This window comes from Enhydra lutris, unplaced genomic scaffold (genome assembly GCF_002288905.1).
Source record: "Enhydra lutris kenyoni isolate GAN:26980312 unplaced genomic scaffold, ASM228890v2 scaffoldscaffold48, whole genome shotgun sequence".
In the NCBI taxonomy this organism is placed as follows: Eukaryota; Metazoa; Chordata; class Mammalia; order Carnivora; family Mustelidae; genus Enhydra; species Enhydra lutris.
In genome coordinates, this window is record NW_019154132.1 from 13286721 (window position 1) to 13299789 (window position 13069).

General features: G+C 44.0%; 1 protein-coding gene across 4 annotated transcripts in view; it reads left to right on the plus strand.

Annotated features, from left to right (window-relative positions):
- The window catches only part of LOC111156676 (sirtuin 5), a 37979-nt gene that overhangs the window by 18006 nt on the left and 6904 nt on the right, over window positions 1-13069 (plus strand). For all 4 annotated transcript variants that reach the window (XM_022517709.1, XM_022517705.1, XM_022517707.1 and 1 more), the window contains 4 exons: window positions 4009-4096; window positions 5096-5149; window positions 7295-7418; window positions 9197-9312. In XM_022517709.1, the coding sequence (XP_022373417.1) occupies window positions 4009-4096; window positions 5096-5149; window positions 7295-7418; window positions 9197-9312 (382 nt within the window). The remainder of the gene's footprint in view (window positions 1-4008; window positions 4097-5095; window positions 5150-7294; window positions 7419-9196; window positions 9313-13069) is intronic.

Consider the following 13069-nt stretch of genomic DNA (forward strand, 5'->3'; position numbering starts at 1 on the left):
TCATGCCAGGAGGGGAACCAGATTTCAAACCACAAGTCCTGCCATTTCCCTCCAGGGACCCACTGAATCAGAATCTGCATTTTTTTTTTAAGATTTTATTTATTTATTTGACAGAGAGAGATAGATCACAAGTAGGCAGAGAGGCAGGCAGTGGTGGGGGTGGGGAGCAGGCTCCCCGCTGAGCAGTGAGCCCGACGCAGGGCTCGATCCCAGGACCCTGAGATCATGACCGGAGCCGAAAGCAGAGGCCCAGACCACTGAGCCATCCAGGCTCCCCCAGAATCTGCATTTTGATGAGATGCCCAGGGGTCTGGTGTGTGTATTACACAGGGGTGGTGCCCAGCTGGGCTGAGGGGAAATGGGAGGCTGGGGAACCTCCTTTAACAGCAGGGGTCCGGGGATGATGCTGGCATTCCCTGGAGGTAGCCATTTACCTTCCCTTTGTCCCCAGTTGGCTCTCTCCCCTGAGGCTGGGCTTCCGTTCAGCTGGTGAGCACTTAGGGAAGCTGCCAGATCAGTGACCTTCACTGTAGCCAGCCCACCAAGTTTGTCTTATATCCTGTCTGGCTTCCCTTCTCTGCCCTTGATGACATCCTCCTTTTCCCTCATGTCCTCTTTCATCTTCTCTCCCTGCTTGGGGCTCACCAAAACATCTAATAAATTGATTCATACAAGGGCATAAATGGGGTATGCAAGATTTCTTCCCAAGGGCATTTGTGTTTAAGAGCCTACAAAACTTCCATCCCAAGGAATGCATTTCTAATTGTGGAATTTCCAGAAGCAGTGACACCATGGGGAATGTTGCTGGTTTCTGTGGCTATGCAGTGAAGTTGCCCATTTTTGCCTGGGATAATGGCGGTGAAGCAGCCTTCGCTTGGGTCCAGTATCGCTTTTGTGTCCCAGCAGTAGCTGGCCACCCACTGACTGGGTGCCTTGTTGGCACGTTCTTCTACAGGGTCTGTCCATGCGGCTTGTTTCTGTGCAGGTGCAGAATGCACGTGGTGTCCCTTGCCAGGTATAAATGTATCAAGTGGGGATGTTAACACCTCTCTTAGAGTTGTTTCAAGGATTAAATAAGATAATATGTGCATTAGTTGGAACATTGGGGGTTGCAGATTGTTAGAACTCTTCTAATTTAGGTAAAAACAAAAGAAAGCCCTGTCTTCCATCAAACTAAAGATGCTACCACTTTTAAGATGCATCATGCCCAAGACGGGACTCAAACTCACAACCCCGAGACCAGGACCTGAGCTGAGATTGGATGCTCTACCACCTGACACCCCCCCACCAGGAGCCCCAAGATACATCACATTTTTAATGTGACCCTTACAAAGAGAATAGTCTACCCAAACCATGATGTTTTATTATCCCTTAGAATTGTTACTTTGTAGTTATAGAAACAGTTTGTTCAAACTTACTTAGACACAGTTTTATTTATTTATTTTTATTTTGTTCTGTTAGACACCATACAAATTAGTTTTTGATGTCGTGTTCCATGATTCATTGTTTGCATCTAACACCCAGTGCTCCGTGTAGTCTGTATCCTCAATACCTACTACTGGGCCAGCCCATCGCCCCTTCCCTGCCCCTCTAAAACTCTCTGTTTGTTTCCCGGAGTCCATAGTCTCTCATGGTTCGACTATCATTCTGATTTCTCCTCTTTCATTTTTCCCTTCTCCTAATGTCCTCCATGCCATTCCTTATGCTTCACAAATAAGCGAAACCATATGATAATTGACTCTCTCTCTGCTTGACTTATTTCTCTTAGCATAATCTCCTCCAGTCCTGTGCATGTTGATACAGAAGTTGGGTATTCATCCTTTCTGATGGCTGAGTAATATTCCATTGTATATATGGACCATATCTTCTTTATCCATTTGTCTGTTAAAGGGCATCTTGGCTCTTTCCACAGTTTGGCGATTGTGGACATTGTTGCTATGAACATTGGGGTACACATGGCTCTTCTTTTCACTACATCTCTATCTTTAGGGTAAATACCCAGTAGTGCAATTGCTGGGTCATAGGGTAGCTCTATTTTTAATTTTTTGAGGAACCTTCATACTGTTTTCCAGAGCAGCTGCACCAACTTGCATTCCCACCAACAGTGTAAGAGCGTTCCCCTTTCTCCACATCTTCTCCAACACTTGCTGTTTACTGTCCTGTTCATTTTGGCCATTCTAACTGGTGTAAGGTGGAATCTCAATGTGGTTTTGATTTGAATCTCCCTGATGGGGCTAATGATGATGAACATTTTTTCATGTGTCTGTTAGCCTTTTGTGTGTCTTCTTTGGAGAAGTGTCTGTTCATGTCTTCTGCCCATTTTTGGACTTGATTATCTGTTTTTTTGTGTGTTGAGTTTGAGAAGTTCTTTATGGATCTTGGATATCAGCCCTTTGTCTGTACTGTCATTTGCAAATATCTTCTCCCATTCTGTGGATTGCCTCTTTGTTTTGTTGACTGTTTGCTTTGCTGTGCAGAAGTTATTTATCTTTCTGGGAAAATTGGACAGCTGTATACAGAAGAACGAAACTGGACTGTCCTCTTCTACCATACACAAAGATAAACTCTAAATGGATGAAAGACCTCGATGTAAGACAGGAATCCATCAAAATCCCAGATAAGAACATAGGCAATAACCTCGTTGACCTTGGCCACAGCAACTTCTTTCAAGACACGTCTCCTTAGACACTGTTTAAAAAACTATATCACACTTGTGCATATAAAATACAAAAGGGCGCCTGGGTGGCTCAGTCTGTTGAGCTTCTGTCTTCGGCTTGGCAGTGATCCTGGGGTTCTAAAATCGAGCCCCGCATTGGGCTCCCTGCTCGGCGGGGAGCCTGCTTCTCCCTTTGCCTCTGCTGCTGCCCATGCTTGTGCTCACTCTCTCCCTCTCTCTTTAGCAAAAATAAAATTAAAAAAAAAAAACCCACAAAATACGAGTGAATTAAAGTGGGCAGGTGTGCCTCATGAGCCAGCTCGTTGGCTTCTCTTGCAAACAACTCCAAGGCATCGGTGACACCGTGTGTTCCTTGCTCTGTGCCATCCAGGGTATCTGTGACGCAGCGTTCCCCAAAAGGCTGCTCCTCTCTTGTCTCCAGCTTCCCTTCCAAGCTGCTGACACTCATCCTGCAGAGTCCAATCCCGGGCCTCTCTGGCTCTTACCCAAATGTGTCCATGGAAGGTGGAAGGGTTCTGGACAACAGCCAGAACTCTTTGTCCTCCTCACATGGTCCTTCAGTGGTTCTTTGGCTGAAACAGCCGGGGCTGGCCTTTGTTCCATCAGGCCCCTGAGACTACCGGATTAGGTACCATGATTGGGCCAGTCTGGAGCCAGGGCCTAAGCTTGTATCTTGGGATGGGATGGACAGCTCCTTCCGCTCAGCATGGGGAAGAAGAGAAATGGCTCCCCGAGGAGGGAATGGTGGACGGAATGGAGCGACACATGTCCACCCTGGCGTGTGGCGGGCTCAGCGCGGCGCTGGACGCAAGGCGAACATCTGGTGAATTACGGTCACGTTACCGGCTCCTCAAGAAATGGTCACTGGTTTTAACAATTATTGGCTTATATACTAGTAGATTTATGTATTCACGGAGCTGCTTTTGTATAAAAGTCAAAATTTGTTAGGTCGAAATGAAAAGTTTGCAAATACATCCAAGGTAGGGGACCTTTATCAACCATGTACTTGGTAAACCACGCCCTTGGGTTCACTGTAGCTTCATGTGCCATAACGACCACTTCAAATGCAGCTGCGCATTGAGGTCATTCAGGAGCCGCTTCATCATGGAGTAAGGGATTTTATGTCTCTCCCTTCCGGATTGCAGGGTCCAGGAGGCAGGTGCCCTCGGCTGGCTTAGGACCGCTGCCCGCCTTTGTGTTTCCCTCGAAACCTAGGGCAGCCCCATTTGCTAATGTGGACCCATAAAAACTCAGTTATTTTATATCCCCTCACAGAGACAATTGCTGTTGATTATACTAAACTCTGGTCTCATTTAATTCGTGTTTTTCAGGTAGCTTATTTAAAACCCGCTGTACCTCTTGTGGCGTTGTGGCTGAGAATTACAAGAGTCCCATTTGTGCGGCTTTATCGGGGAAAGGGTAATTATACTGCTCTCCGGGACGAGTGTGTGTTGTTTTCTCTTTTCAGTTGAACATAAATGTAAGGAAATCGAATGGTAGCCTAGGATTCCCATGGATATTTGTGAAAAATAAGACTAGACACAGTACAGCCATCTGATAAATTGCTTGGGGCACCTGGGTGGCTCAGTGGGTTAAGCCTCTGCCTTCAGCTCAGGTCATGATCTCAGGGTCCTGGGATCGAGCCCCACCTCGGGCTCTCTGCTCAGCAGGGAGCCTGCTTCCCCCTCTCTCTCTGCCTACTTGTGATCTCTGTCTGTCAAATAAATAAATAAAAATCTTAAAAAAAAAAAAAAAAAAAAACCTTCCTCTCAAAGTTTACAATGCTAAGAAAAAACCACACAACCCCACTGTTACCTCACATGTTCCCAACACACACACACACACACACACACACACACACACACTCACACACTCACACACCCTTCATGTTGATATATCTATATACAGGTAAAAAATACAATGAAATATTAACAGTAATTATCAAGAATGGTGGGATTATGGGAAATTTTGATTTCTTCTTTACCACTCTCTAGACTTTTCTAACAATTCTGTGATGAACATGTACTATTATTATAATTAAGGGGAAAAATAAGAATATACTTGGAATATTGAGAAAAATTTTACCTGGCCATTTTAAGTCAGTATAAATCATAAAAGTAATATATTAATACATATCAGTGTGGAAGAGTCAAGTCATGATGACATATACAATGCATGTCATTGGCTTCCCGGTGGCTCACCCCCTCCCCACATGCAAATTCTTTCTCTTGAGTAAAACCTCCAGTGGCTAATTGTTTGTTGTCTGTCCTTCTTGGGCCCCTCTAAGTCAGCATGTACTAATTATAGGTTTTGAACTGTATGCTGCCGGGAAAATATGCAGATTTATTGGGTTATATTATCTCTTTGTTCTTTGATTATACCAATGACATTGTTTCTTTCTAATACCGCTTGCTTCAGTGCTCCAGACCCCGAAGCTCAAGATGCCGGAATCCCAGTGGAGAAACTTCCCCGGTGGGTAAAACAACATTGATCCATGGGTTTCCCAGAGTGCAAAAAAAAAAAAAGAAAGAAAGGAATCAAAATCTAAGTTCATTTTGTGAGGTGCCTCTTAATTTTTTTTTTAAAAGATTGTTTATTTGAGAGAGAGTCAGCATACATGAGCGCAGGGAGGGGCAGAGGCAGAGGGAGAGGCAGGCTCCTGGCTGGGCCCAGAGCCTGATGTGGGACTCGATCCCAGGACCCTGAGATCATGACCTGAGCTGAAGGCAGGCACTTAACCAACTGAGCCACCCAGGTGCTCTGTGAGGTGCTTCTTTTAACCTTTAGGTGCCAGTGCAGAAACCAGCCCTGACCTATGAGGCCAATAGTAAAAGGGTAAAGGTGAACCAAAGCAGGGTGAGAACTCCTTTCTGGTCTCTTTTTGCTTTGTGTTGTGGTGGGAGAATTTGAGGTCTGGGAGGTTTCTGGAGCTGGTAGGCTGCAGATACATATCTGGTGTGTGTAAAGCATATTATCTTCATCCTTCTTGTCGTCCTCAGTGTTATCAATCCAGGGGAAAAGGAGGTAGTAAAAAAGGTCTTGAGAAGGTGAAATTACAGGACCAGACAGGATTTTCACATTACGATAAACCCTGGAGAGACTTATTCTCTCAGGTTTCCCAAACCAGATGTTACCACAGTGGTTCCTAAAGTGTTTCATAGAGCACTAGATCCATGCGACGTTGATAGGCATTACTTGAAAAAAAAAAATTATGTGCTCCAATAAATACGGAAGCCACAGATTAAACAAAGAGTAAATTTGCTTTCCTGTGGGACTTCTCAGAACATTTAATATGTGAAGTACACTGTTCCTCCTTAAAAAGTGGTTATAATATATTAATATTTTACCAGCTTATTTAACTACAGAACCCTTTTTATGATTCTTAGTCAGGATTTTTATTACCGAATTCTAAAGTTTGATATAAAACAATGGGGAACCCTGAGCAGTTCTTGGGGGAGATTATTAAAATGAAAAGGATGTTTGGGGGATTATTTTAGAAGGTTTATATAAGATGACCTAGAGGTAGGAGGGAGTGAAAAATGAGAAGGTTTTGGCAATGGACGCTGGAGAACTTGGCTGTGGTCAGGGCAAGAAAAAGGTGAATCTGGGGAAACAGGAAAGGAGGTCATCGATGAGACCAGCTGGTGGTTGGGGTGTTAGAGGCAGGTCTGAGCCTGGTTCCACCCAGGCAGCCACACCGATGCGTGTGGTGAAGTAGCTGGGAAAGAGAAAGCTGCTGTGCAAACCGCATATCCAGGGGCGCCTGGGTGGCTCAGTCGGTTAAGCGGCTGCCTTCTGCTCAGGTCATGATCCCAGGGTCCTGAGATCGAGTCCTGCGTGGGGCTCCTTGCTCAGCGGGAAGTCTGCTTCTCCCTCTCCCTCTGCCTCTCCCCCTGCTTGTATGCTGTCTCTACCTCTCTCTCTCTGACAAATAAATAAATAATCTTTAAAAAAAAATCCAGCTGCGTCAATGTTGGAGATCAGTTGGCTTTCTCCGAGCTTCGCGGATCAGGCAGCATCCCATCTCGCAGACAGAAAGGCGCTCCAAGGAGCCACACACAATGGAAGACTCTTATAGGCCGAGGGAGGCAGGGCGAGGAAGTTTTTCTGGCAAGGAGGGAACCGTTTCAGATGAGGTCACCTTCCTTCAGGGGACCCAGGGGTGTTTCAGTGGCTTACCCCGCTAGTGCTGACCGGGTGGTTCCACACTGACTGGTGAGAGGTCACATTCCCTGGAGAGTCTGAAGCTACAGGTTAGGTAGTAAGTTCTGGTTTGCTGATGTGGGGCTTAGCACAAGGGACTCCATTTTTGGGCCTGTTAATCTTTTGAAACACTGTTTAGAAAGGGAATGTGAAAGTTGGCCAAAATACATGTGTCAACACATGAGCCCCGTGCATCTAGACAAAATAAAAACTTGATGAGGGCCATTAAAATGAGTAATTTCTATCCAGGATAAGCTCACATGGTCTGGTAGGGGAGGAACAGAGGATAAGAAGGATCAGAGCCACCCAGCTGGACAGCCTGGTTTTGGAGTAGCCCCTAGCCTTCCTGTGACCCACCTAGGCAGACCTGGCGGGGCAGGTGTTGGGGTTGGGTGAAGGACGATGTTCTTACAGGTGCGAAGAGGCCGGGTGCGGGGGTCTGCTGCGACCCCATGTGGTGTGGTTTGGAGAAAACCTGGATCCTGCCATTCTGGAAGAGGTTGACAGAGAGCTGAACCTCTGCGACTTGTGTCTAGTGGTAGGTCATTCCCTTCCCCGATCCTTGAGATTTTCTGGAACACCAGTACTGGGGTGGAGTTTGGTATTTCTTTCCTCCCTCCCGCCTTCCCCCTCCTCCCTTCCTTCTCTGTTCCCTTTCCTTCCTTTCCCCTCTGAATTTGTGTGTTGAGAGGTCTTGTGGTACCCTACAGAAAAATGAAGAAACAAAGAATACGAATTGATCTTAAATGCACAACTATGCAAGACTGTGTCTTAGGCTTCATGAAACCTCTTTCCACCAAAAAAAAAAAAAAAAAAAGCATGTTATTACTTCTGATTTTGAAAGTACTACATGCTCATTATTAAATTTGAGAAAATACAAACAAGCACAAAATTGTGAAGAGGAAATTCGAAATCCCCAATAACTCTACCATCCAGAAATAGCCACAGTTAGCATCTTAGTATATTTCTTCTCGAGATCAGAAGTGAGAAACTGCGGCCTGTGGGCCAGATCTGGGCCACCACTTGTTTTTGTAAATAAAGTTTTATTGGAACACAGCCATATCCATTCTTCTGGGTCATCTCCTTCTGCCTTCACTCTAACGGCAGAGTTGACTCTTTGTGATGGAGACTCTGGCTTACAAAGCCTAAAAAAATTACTATCCGGCCCTTTCCTTGCCCATCCCTGGGCTAGATATTTTCTTATGCAGATGTATGCATATAGTTTAAAATTAAAAAATGGCTTCAGATTATATGCTCTGTTTTTTTAAAATTCTATCATACTTTGTATTTTTTTTCTGAAAATATGTTCCCATCTCAAAAGTAACTTAGAGAATTGAAATAGGAATTTAGTCCTATAATTTCTGCATTTAAATGAACCAGGATCATTTATAGATGGGAGGAGTCATCTGCCAGTATTTAAATCAAAAATATTTTTATATGCTCTGTTTTGAAACAACTTTACACACGTATATTCCTTGTCAGTCCGTTCACAAATCCTCATCATCTTTTAACTCGCTGCATGGTGTCCTGTTGCTTGATATAAAAGGAGATATTTAACGAGTTATCTGTTTTTGGACATTTAGGCCGTTTCCATTTTTATATTTTAAATAATGCTAGGGTGAATTGTCGTAGACATAACTTCTTAGCATGTTCTTCAGATCCTTTACTTAGGACACATTTTCCTAGAAGTGGAATTAATTGGACAAAGGGTATACGTATTTCAGAATTTCTAGAACGTGTCTTTAGAAGCAGAAGGATTTTCTCATGGATTCACCTGGCCGGTACTGTTGAGCTCATGCCAGTGTCGTGGCCATGTTCATGACCGATGGTCACTTGAGAAAAGCTGGTTTGTCCAGCATGTTCTGGTCTTTCCTTTCTTGGAAAGCACATTTGTAAATACGTGTTCGTAGGGAAAAACCTGAAAGAATATATATTAAAATGTGAACCATGGTTATCTTGGGGTAGCAGGAGGATGACATGTATGTATTTTTTCTTTGCATTTTCTAATGTTAAAAAAAAACAAAACATGGATTATTGCCATCACCTCCCAGAGCAGAAACAAAACTGAGTCATTCATCTGCCATTCTCTCCATTTGTACTGCTTTTCTTCTAGCACATTCGTCTAGTGGTCAGCCGAAAGGATGCCTTCCAACTTCCCCATCTGTCCCTTGGAAGCTCCCCATTGAGCCCACCCAGCTTAGCTTCCCTCACATCTGTAACCACAAACTGGCCTGAGTTTCTGTCAGGTTTTCTGAAAGAATGTTCCTTCTCCCTGGAATGTGGTCATTTGTCCGTTTCCATTCGTTTGCTTTGTAGGTGGGAACTTCCTCCGTGGTTTATCCTGCCGCCATGTTCGCGCCCCAGGTGTCTGCCCGGGGAGTGCCAGTGGCCGAATTCAACATGGAAACCACCCCGGCCACCAACAGATTCAGGTACGGGGAATACCAAGGTGGGAGACAGAAGTCACCGAGCTGGTTTGGATATGTCGTCTGAGCAGATGTTACCTACTGTTCTCGTTCAAAAAAAAAAAGACACAAAGTTTATGTTTTCTAATTTGGTCTATAGGTGCTGCTGCTTTTTTTTTTTTTTTTAAGATTTTATTTATTTATTTATTTGTCAGAGAGAGAGGGAGAACACAAGCAGGCAGAGCAGCAGGCAGAGGCAGAGAGAGAAGCAGGCTCCCTGCTGGGCAAGGAGACCAATGCAAGACTTGATCCCAAGACCCTGGGATCAGGACCTGAGCCGAAGGCAACGGCTTAACCATCTGAGCCACCCAGGCATCCCTGGTCTATAGGTGCTTTGATTGAAGAACAAAATATCGGTAACTATAGATGAAGGCAGCCATGTCTTTTTCCAGGGGATTTGCCTTAGGGCTCTTGTTCACACTTGGAAAGTTCTTCTGGAATGAACATTTCACTTGTATTTTTCAGCAAGAGTTGGTAGCGGCATTAGGTGTGGGTGAGTTGAATACCCAGCGCACAGCCGGGGTGATGTCCCTGTGGGCCTTCCTCCTTCATCACCCGCTGTGCCCCCAGGCAGTGGCCCGGTGAGCGCCTCTTTGGTCTCATTACCAAACACTCGCCGAATTACCAGATAGCCTCAGGATCGCTATTTGGGGCTGCGTCATGGTGCTGATGCTGTCTCTCCTATTTGTGTGGAAAGTGGAGACCCTCAGACTATGCGTTTTTTGTCTCATTCTGAGTTCGATTTTATCGTCCCCTTCATTTTGCTTACTTTTTGGACCCTGGTTGTTTTATCTTCCCGTTTAATTTCATTTATATATTTTTATCAGTCTGCTTACTTCCTTTCTAAGGTAGAATATAAATAACTCATAAAGAAATGTGAATATCATAAATAGTATAAATATCATTTTAAATATTATAAACTTAAATTTATAATTTTAATACTTTTATAATAAAAATGTATAGTTTGAAATTATTATCAATAAAATGTAAGTCTTGACTGAAACTTGTTATCATTACGTAAAGCAGTGGTTGTTACCTCAGCTACATATTTAAAAATATGGCTGGGTACCAAGTGTGAGATTCTGATGTAACTCCTCCGGTGGAACCTGGCCATCACAATTTCCAGGAACTTCCTAGATGAGTCTACCATGCAGCCAGGATGAGGCCCAGCATCCTGAGTCTTCACAGGGATAAAAAATGTGCCACAGACTCTGGAAATGCCCTCGATGACCCCCTTTGGGTGAGCTGGCTGAGTCTAATCTCCTCCGCGTCTTTTTAATCAGTACCGTTTGTGTCCTTGGCCCGCTTCTTCATTTGTGTGTAAGTGGTAGGAACGAGGAGGACATCCCTTTAGACGACTGCCTTCTATGTAAAACAGATTCTTTGAAAACTGTACAGTGAGATAAATGAAAAGATCTGAACACGAGGAAGGACACTGGTGTCCGTGGACCAGACGACATCATAATGTCAAGGGGGCGGTACTCCCTGAATTGATTTACAGATACGGCTGGTCTCCACCCACAGTGCAGCTGGCTTCTTGGCTAAAACCGGCAAGGTGATCCTAAACTTCATATGGAAATGCAAGGGGCCCAGAAGAGCCAAAACAAAAAAGAAGGATGAAGTTGAAGAACTCACACTTTGCAGTTTCAAAAGTTACTACGAATTTACAGTCATCAGGACAGCATAGCGCTGGTGTGAGGATAGACATACAGACAGGATTTAGAGTCCAGAAATAAACCCTCAGTGTGGGGCACCTGGGTGGCTCAGTGTGTTAAAGCCTCTGCCTTCTGCTCGGGTCGTGATCCCAGGGTTCTGGGATGGAGCCTCGCTTCAGGCTCTCTGCTCAGCACGGAGCCTGCTTCCCCCTCTCTCTCTGCCTGTCTCTCTGCCTACTTGTGATCTCTGTCAAATAAATAAATAAAATCTTAAAAAAAAAAATAAACCCTCAGTGTATGGCCAACCAATTTTTGGAAAGCATCTGAAGGCAATTCAGGGAAAGAGTAGTCCTTTTAACAAATGGTTCTGGAATGGCTGAATTGCCACCTACAGAAGAATGAAACTGGACTCCTTCTTCATACCACGTGCAGAAATTAACCCAAGTGGATCATGGATCTAAATATAAGAGCTGAAAGTATAAAATACTTTCAAGAAGATATAGGAGTAAGTCCTTATGACCTCGAGTTAGTCAAAGCCTCCATGACGTGACATCAAAAGCGCAAGTAACATAAGAAAAATGGGCAACCTGGCTTTCCGTCAGCATTAGAAACCTCTGTGCTTCAGTGGGAGGAAATACTTGCAAGCCTAATATTTGATATGGGACTCGCATCCGGAATAGATCAAGAACCCTCACAATTCAATAATAAAAAGAGAAGTCGTCCAATTTAGAAATGGGCTAAATATTTGAATAGACATTTCTCCAAATATATATAACACAGTCAATAAGCATATTGAAAATATGCTGAACATTGTTAAAATTAGGGAAGTGGAAATTAAAACCACCTGAGATACCCTTTAACAACCACTGGCATGGCTATAATTTAAAAAAAAAAAAAAAAAACCAACAAGTGTTGGTGAAGAAACTGGCCCCTGATCCGTTGCTGGTGGAAAGGTACAATCATGCCAGTGCTTTGGAAGACAGTCCGGCAGTGCCTCCAAAGGTTACATGCAGAGCTAACATAAGAACCCATGATTCTCATAGCAGCACTGTTCATCATAATCCAAGAGTGGGAACAATACAAATGTCCTTCATCTGATTAGTGGATAAAGGAAATGTGGTATTTATACAATGGAGTATTAGCCAGAAATGAATGACGTACTCATCCATGCGACATGAATGACCCTTGAAAACATTATACTAAGTGAAAGAAGCCAGACACACAAGACCACAAATCCCATGATTCCATTTATATGAGATATCCAGATATCGACAGGGACTCAGAGTGGATGAGAGGTTGTCTAGGGTTGGGTAGGGAGGAATGGAAAGTAGCCGTTAATGGGGACAGGTTTCCTTTTGGGGTGATGAAAGTGTTCTAAAGTCGATTGTGGTGATGGTTGTACAATTTTGTGAGTATACTAAAAAAAAATTAAATTATACATTCTAAACAGATTATATGTGAATGGCATCTCAATGAAGGTGTCCTGTTAAAAATTAAATTCTCTTCTAACTTATCCCCTGAAAAATAGACATGAGGCCTCTAATATGCACTGTGGCAGCTAGACTAGTGTGCTTATGTTAAAAATAAAGTAAAAGTAATGTCATAGCCAGGCAACTCAAGCCCCTCATCTGTTTGAAAGAGCATCAGAATCCTCCAAGAGTGGGACGGCATCAACTTCCTAAAGGAGGGAATGAGCTACATCCCTAGTCCCTTCTCCTGTGGTTTATTTTTAGTCCTGTGTTCTCCAGCTCTCCTCTACTAAGTAATGAAAACAAATCATCACGGTAGAAAAGTAACAAAACGCAGGTAGGGGAAAAAGAAGAAAATAAGAGCAGAATCCTTCTACAAGCCCCATCCTTCTACAATCCGCCTTTCATGCCCTGGACTGAGCAGCAGCTCCTGGGCGTCCGCTGTGTGTGTCTTCAGAGGAAATTGAACTTGGTAGTTTTCCTGCAAGTTAAGAAAAGAATCCTGGCAGTTAAGGACATCATTTCGTAAGTTTGGCCTCCTGAAACTACAGACCTGACCCAGCCGCTTCTCTTTCTCAGCCAAAACTGTTCAGCTTCACG